The 7,928-nt window shown below is 55.9% G+C and overlaps 1 protein-coding gene across 1 annotated transcript; it reads left to right on the top strand.

Moving 5' to 3' along the window:
• Positions 1 to 752: 752 nt before the first annotated feature.
• LOC124030262 (basic proline-rich protein-like) lies at positions 753 to 3,730 on the top strand (the record flags this gene model as incomplete). Its single annotated transcript, XM_046341681.1, has 4 exons — positions 753 to 949; positions 1,000 to 1,422; positions 2,259 to 2,340; positions 2,633 to 3,730. Coding segments are annotated over 4 exons (1,800 nt in total), but the record flags the coding sequence as incomplete, so codon positions are not given.
• Positions 3,731 to 7,928: the final 4,198 nt, after the last annotated feature.

The raw sequence follows: 7,928 nt of genomic DNA, 5'->3' as shown, positions 1-7,928 counted from the left end.
GGGACTACACACCCAGACCCCCTGGGACTACACACCAGACCCCCTGGGACTACACACCCAGACCCCCTGGGACTACACACCAGACCCCCTGGGACTACACACCAGACCCCCTGGGACTACACACCAGACCCCTGGGACTACACACCAGACCCCCTGGGACTACACACCAGACCCCCTGGGACTACACACCAGACCCCCTGGGACTACACACCAGACCCCTGGGACTACACCAGACCCCCTGACTACCAGACCCCTTGGGGACTACACAGACCCCTGGGACTACACACCAGACCCCCTGGGACTACACACCAGACCCTGGGACTACACACCAGACCCCTGGGACTACACACCAGACCCCCTGGGACTACACACCAGACCCCCTGGGACTACACACCAGACCCCCTGGGACTACACACCCAGACCCCCTGGGACTACACACAGACCCCCCTGGGACTACACACCAGACCCCCTGGGACTACACACCAGACCCCCTGGGACTACACACCAGACCCCTGGGACTACACACCAGACCCCTGGGACTACACACCAGACCCCCTGGGACTACACACCAGACCCCTGGGACTACACACCAGACCCCTGGGACTACACACCAGACCCCCTGGGACTACACACCAGACCCCCTGGGACTACACACCAGACCCCCTGGGACTACACACCAGACCCCTGGGACTACACAACAGACCCCCTGGGACTACACAACAGACCCCCGACCCCCTGGGACTATACACCAGATCCCCAGACCCCCCGACCCCTGGGACTATACACCAGACCCCCAGACCCCCAGGCCCCCTGGGACTATACACCAGACCCCCAGACCCCCAGGCCCCCTGGGACTATACACCAGACCCCCCAGACCCCCAGGCCCCTGGGACTACACACCAGACCCCCTAGACCCCCAGACCACCAGGGACTACAGACCAGATCCCAGGCCCCCTGGGACTACACACCAGACCCCAGGCCCCTGGGACTACACACCAGACACCCCAGACCACCAGGGACTACACGCCAGACCCCCCAGACCCCCAGGCCCCCTGGGACTACACACCAGACCCCCCCAGACCCCCAGACCACCAGGGACTACACAGATCCCCCAGACCCCCAGGCCCCCCGGGACTACACACCAGACCCCCAGACCCCTTGGGACTACACACAGACCCTCACCAGGCACCCTGGGACTACACACCCCAGGCACCCTGGGACTACACACCAGACCTCCCAGGCCCTGGAACTACACACCAGACCCCCAGACCCCAGGCACTATACACCAGATCCCCAGGCCCCTGGAACTACATACCAGACCCTCCCAGACCCCCAGACCCCCCAGACCACCTGGGACTACACACCAGAACCCCAGACGCCCCAGGCCCCTGGGACTACACACTAGACTCCCAGAACCCCCAGGCCCCCTGGGACTAAACACTAGACCCCCAGACCCCCAGGCCCCTGGGACTACACACCAGACCCCCAGACCCCCAGACCACCAGGGACTACACACCAGATCCCCTAGACTCCCTGGGACTACATACCAGACCCCCCCAGACCCCCTGGGACTACATACCAGACCCCCAGACCCCTGGGACTACATAGCAGACCCTGGGACTACACACCAGACCTCACCAGACCCCCTGGGACTACACACCAAACCCCCAGACCACCCCAGACCCACTGGGACTATATACCAGATCCCCCCCAGACCCCTGGGACAACATACCAGACCCCACCAGACCCCTGGGACAACATACCAAACCCCCCCAGACCCCCTGGGACTACACACCAAACCCCCCAGACCCCTGGGACTACACACCAGACCCCCAGAACCCTGGGACTACACACATACCCCCCAGACCCCTGGGACTACACACCAGACCCCTGGGACTACACACCAGACCCCCTGGGACTACACACCAGACCCTGGGACTACACACCAGACCCCCTTGGACTACACACAGACCCCTTGGACTACACACCAGACCCCCTGGGACTACACACCAGACCCCTGGGACTACACACCAGACCCCCTGGGACTACACACCAGACCCCCTGGGACTACACACCAGACCCCCTGGGACTACACACCAGACCCCCTGGGACTACATACCAGACCCCTGGGACTACACACCAGACCCCTGGGACTACACACCAGACCCCTGGGACTACACACCAGACCCCTGGGACTACACACCAGACCCCTGGGACTACACACCAGACCTCCCAGACCCCCTGGGACCACCCCCCAGACCTCCCAGACCCCCTGGGACCACCCCCAGACCTCCCAGACCCTGGGACCACCCCCAGACCTCCCAGACCCCCTGGGACTACGCACCAGACCCCCTGGGACTACGCACCAGACCCCCTGGGACTACGCACCAGACCCCCTGGGACTACGCACCAGACCCCCTGGGACTACGCACCAGACCCCTGGGACTACGCACCAGACCCCCTGGGACTACGCACCAGACCCCCTGGGACTACGCACCTCAGACCCCCTGGGACTACGCACCAGACCCCCTGGGACTACGCACCAGACCCCTGGGACTACGCACCAGACCCCTGGGACCACGCACCAGACCCCCTGGGACCACGCACCAGACCCCCTGGGACCACGCACCAGACCCCCTGGGACCACGCACCAGACCCCTGGGACCACGCACCAGACCCCCTGGGACCACGCACCAGACCCCCTGGGACCACGCACCAGACCCTGGGACCACGCACCAGACGTCCCAGACCCCCTGGGACCACGCACCAGACGTCCCAGACCCCTGGGACCACGCACCAGACGCCCCAGACCCCTGGGACCACGCACCAGACGCCCCAGACCCCCCGGGACCACGCACCAGACGTCCCAGACCCCGGGACCACGCACCAGACGTCCCAGACCCCCGGGACCACGCACCAGACGTCCCAGACCCCCCGGACCACGCACCAGACGTCCCCAGACCCCCGGGACCACGCACCAGACGTCCCAGACCCCGGGACCACGCACCAGACGTCCCAGACCCCCCGGGACCACGCACCAGACGTCCCAGACCCCGGGACCACGCACCAGACGTCCCAGACCCCCCTGGACCACGCACCAGACGCCCCAGACCCCCGGGACCACGCACCAGACGTCCCAGACCCCGGGACCACGCACCAGACGTCCCAGACCCCGGGACCACGCACCAGACGTCCCAGACCCCCGGGACCACGCACCAGACGTCCCAGACCCCCGGGACCACGCACCAGACGTCCCCAGACCCCGGGGACCACGCACCAGACGTCCCAGACCCCCGGGACCACGCACCAGACGTCCCAGACCCCCGGGACCACGCACCAGACGTCCCAGACCCCGGGACCACGCACCAGACGTCCCAGACCCCCGGGACCACGCACCAGACGTCCCAGACCCCCGGGACCACGCACCAGACGTCCCAGACCCCCGGGACCACGCACCAGACGTCCCAGACCCCCCACGCACCAGACGTCCCACCCCCCGACCACGCACCAGACGCCCCAGACCCCCGACCACGCACCAGACGTCCCAGACCCCCCGGGACCACGCACCAGACGTCCCAGACCCCCGGGACCACGCACCAGACGTCCCAGACCCCCCCGGGACCACGCACCAGACGCCCCAGACCCCCCCGGGACCACGCACCAGACGTCCCAGACCCCCGGGACTACGCACCAGACGTCCCGGGACTACGCACCAGACCCCCGGGACTACGCACCAGACCCCCTGGGACTACACACTAGACCCCTGGGACTACACACCAGACCCCTGGGACTACACACCAGACCCCCTGGGACTACACACCAGACCCCCTGGGACTACACACCAGACCCCCTGGGACTACACACCAGACCCCCTGGAACTACACACCAGACCCCCTGGAACTACACACCAGACCCCCCAGACCCCCTGGGACTACACACCAGACCTCCCAGACCCCCGGGACTACACACCAGACCTCCCAGACCCCCCAGACCTCCTGGGACTACACACCAGACCCCATCAGACCTCCTGGGACTACACACCAGACCCCATCAGACCCCTGGGACTACACACCAGACCCCCCAGACCCCATGGGACTACATGCCAGACCCCCTGGTACTACACACCAGACCCCCCTAGACCCCTGGGACTACACACTAGACCCCAGAGAAGAAGTCATCATGTGCTCTCTACATCCGGGCCATGCTGCTGCTACTGCTGTGTAAACAGTGTAGAGAATCAACCTAGCAGCAAACAGACTTCTGAATGAGGAGACCAGAGAACTCTTATATCAGCAAATACATTCAGTACATTCTTCCCTGATTGCCCCTCTGATGGCCAGTTCAGACCTGTAGTACTTATGAAACCATCTAGCCAGCCACCGGCAGCTGACAACTTTGGTTTCCAAGCATTCCCTGAATAGTTATAGATCTCGATGCACAGTTTTTCAAGTGCCTGACTCTGACACATTTGGTAAGTCATTGTTTTTTCTTACCGTTGTGGAGACCAGGGTTATCAGGTATCGGGGCGGCAGGGTAGCCTAGTGGTTAGAGCGTTGGACTGGTAACCGGAAGGTTGCAAGTTCAAACCCCCGAGCTGACAAAGTACAAATCTGTCGTTCTGCCCCTGAACAGGCAGTTAACCCACTGTTCCCAGGCCGTCATTGAAAATAAGAATTTGTTCTTAACTGGCTTGCCTAGTTAAATAAAGATTGACACTGTACCCATGACGATGACATTCCTGGGGTCTGGCTCCAGAAGTTATGAGTAAGGTGACATCACAACCTCATGGGAACTCTTTGGCAACAACCCCACTTCGTTCTGCATGGAGGGTTTGGTGCAGTGCGTATGAACCCACGTTTTCTCTTGGGTGCTCTACAAACCTGTGTTTTACTGAAACCAGACAGAACTAAAGAAAATACAACCTCTCTAATGTCAATATCCATCCTTACCCACCATAATCCTAACCCAACATAACACTACCCCACCATAACACTACCCCACCATAACACTACCCCACCATAACACTACCCCACCATAACACTACCCCACCATAATCCTACCCCACCATAATCCTAACCCACCATAATCCTAACCCACCATAACACTAACCCACCATAATCCTAACCCACCATAATCCTAACCCACCATAACACTAACCCACCATAATCCTAACCCAACATAACACTAACCCACCATAACACTAACCCACCATAACACTAACCCACCATAACACTAACCCAACATAATCCCTAACCCAACATAATCCCTAACCCAACATAATCACTAACCCAACATAATCCCTAACCCAACATAACACTACCCCACCATATCCCTAACCCACCATAATCCTAACCCACCATATCCCTAACCCACCATAACACTACCCCACCATAACACTAACCCAACATAATCCCTAACCCACCATAACACTAACCCACCATAACACTAACCCACCATAACACTAACCCACCATAACACTAACCCACCATAATCCTAACCCAACATAACACTAACCCACCATAATCCTTACCCACCATAACACTAACCCACCATAACACTAACCCACCATAACACTACCCCACCATAACACTACCCCACCATAACACTAACCCACCATAACACTACCCCACCATAACACTAACCGTAACCCACCATAACACTAACCCACCATAACACTACCCCACCATAACACTACCCCACCATAACACTAACCCACCATAACACTAACCCACCATAACACTAACCCACCATAACACTACCCCACCATAACACTAACCGTAACCCACCATAACACTAACCCACCATAACACTAACCCACCATAATAATACCACACCATAACACTAACCCACCATAACAATAACCCACCATAACAATAACCCACCATAACAATACCCCACCATAACACTACCCCACCATAACACTAACCCACCATAACAAAATGAATGAACCCTAACCCACTGGTCATGAACCCTAACCCACTGGTCATGAACCCTCACCCACTGGTCATGAACCCACTGGTCCTTCTGTAGCTCAGTTGGTAGAGCATGACGCTTGTAACGCCAGGGTAGTGGGTTCGATCCCCGGGACCACCCATACGTAGAATGTATGCACACATGACTGTAAGTCGCTTTGGATAAAAGCGTCTGCTAAATGGCATATATATATATATATATATATAACCCTCACCCACTGGTCATGAACCCTAACCCACTGGTCATGAACCCTAACCCACTGGTCATGAACCCTAACCCACTGGTTATGAACCCTAACCCACTGGTTATGAACCCTAACCCACTGGTCATGAACCCTAACCCACTGGTTATGAACCCTAACCCACTGGTTATGAACCCTAACCCACTGGTTATGAACCCTAACCCAGTTTGTAACTGTAAGCACAAAGCAGCATTTATGGGTCCGATTTACTTTGACTGCGCATCCATACCACATTACACATCTATAAGCATTTCATGAACATGCTATAACAGGTCCGAACTGCCTTTTTCAAGATTAATTAAGTAAAAATCTGCCGTTCTGCCCTTGAGCAAGGCAGTTAACTCCCAACATCAAGTGTTCCCCGTGCGCCGATGATGTGGAATTCGATTAAGGAATCCTCTCGCAACTCTCTAATTCAGAGGGGTTGGGTTAAATGTGGAAGAGACGTTTCGGTTGAAAGCATTCTGTTGTACAACTGACTAGGCATTCCCATTTCCCATTCTGTTGTACAACTGACTAGGCATTCCCATTTCCCTTTCTGTTGTATAACTGACTAGGTATCCCCTTTCTGTTGTATAACTGACTAGGTATCCCCTTTCTGTTGTACAACTGACTAGGTATCCCCCTTTCCCTTTCTGTTGTACAACTGACTAGGTATCCCCCCTTTCTGTTGTATAACTGACTAGGTATCCCCTTTCTGTTGTATAACTGACTAGGTATCCCCCCTTTCTGTTGTATAACTGACTAGGTATCCCCCTTTCTGTTGTATAACTGATAGGTATCCCCCTTTCTGTTGTATAATGACTAGGTATCCCCTTTCTGTTGTATAACTGACTAGGTATCCTTTCTGTTGTATAACTGACTAGGTATCCCCTTTCTGTTGTATAACTGACTAGGTATCCCCTTTCCCTTTCTGTTGTATAACTGACTAGGTATCCCCCTTTCTGTTGTACAACTGACTAGGTATCCCCTTTCTGTTGTACAACTGACTAGGTATCCCCTTTCTGTTGTATAACTGACTAGGTATCCCCCTTTCTGTTGTATAACTGACTAGGTATCCCCCTTTCTGTTGTATAACTGACTAGGTATCCCCTTTCTGTTGTATAACTGACTAGTATCCCCCTTTCTGTTGTATAACTGACTAGGTATCCCCTTTCTGTTGTATAACTGACTAGGTATCCCCCTTTCTGTTGTATAACTGACTAGGTATCCCCTTTCTGTTGTACAACTGACTAGGTATCCCCTTTCTGTTGTACAACTGACTAGGTATCCCCCTTTCTGTTGTACAACTGACTAGGTATCCCCTTTCTGTTGTACAACTGACTAGGTATCCCCTTTCTGTTGTATAACTGACTAGGTATCCCCCTTTCTGTTGTATAACTGACTAGGTATCCCCTTTCTGTTGTATAACTGACTAGGTATCCCCCTTTCTGTTGTATAACTGACTAGGTATCCCCTTTCTGTTGTATAACTGACTAGGTATCCCCTTTCTGTTGTATAACTGACTAGGTATCCCCCTTTCTGTTGTATAACTGACTAGGTATCCCCTTTCTGTTGTATAACTGACTAGGTATCCCCCTTTCTGTTGTATAACTGACTAGGTATCCCCTTTCTGTTGTATAACTGACTAGGTATCCCCTTTCTGTTGTACAACTGACTAGGTATCCCCTTTCTGTTGTACAACTGACTAGGTATCCCCCTTTCTGTTGTACAA

The sequence above is a fragment of the Oncorhynchus gorbuscha genome, unplaced genomic scaffold (genome assembly GCF_021184085.1).
Source record: "Oncorhynchus gorbuscha isolate QuinsamMale2020 ecotype Even-year unplaced genomic scaffold, OgorEven_v1.0 Un_scaffold_10293, whole genome shotgun sequence".
Taxonomy (NCBI): Eukaryota; Metazoa; Chordata; class Actinopteri; order Salmoniformes; family Salmonidae; genus Oncorhynchus; species Oncorhynchus gorbuscha.
Note: the sequence above shows the minus strand (reverse complement) of the source record. Positions and strands in the feature narration are given on the sequence as shown.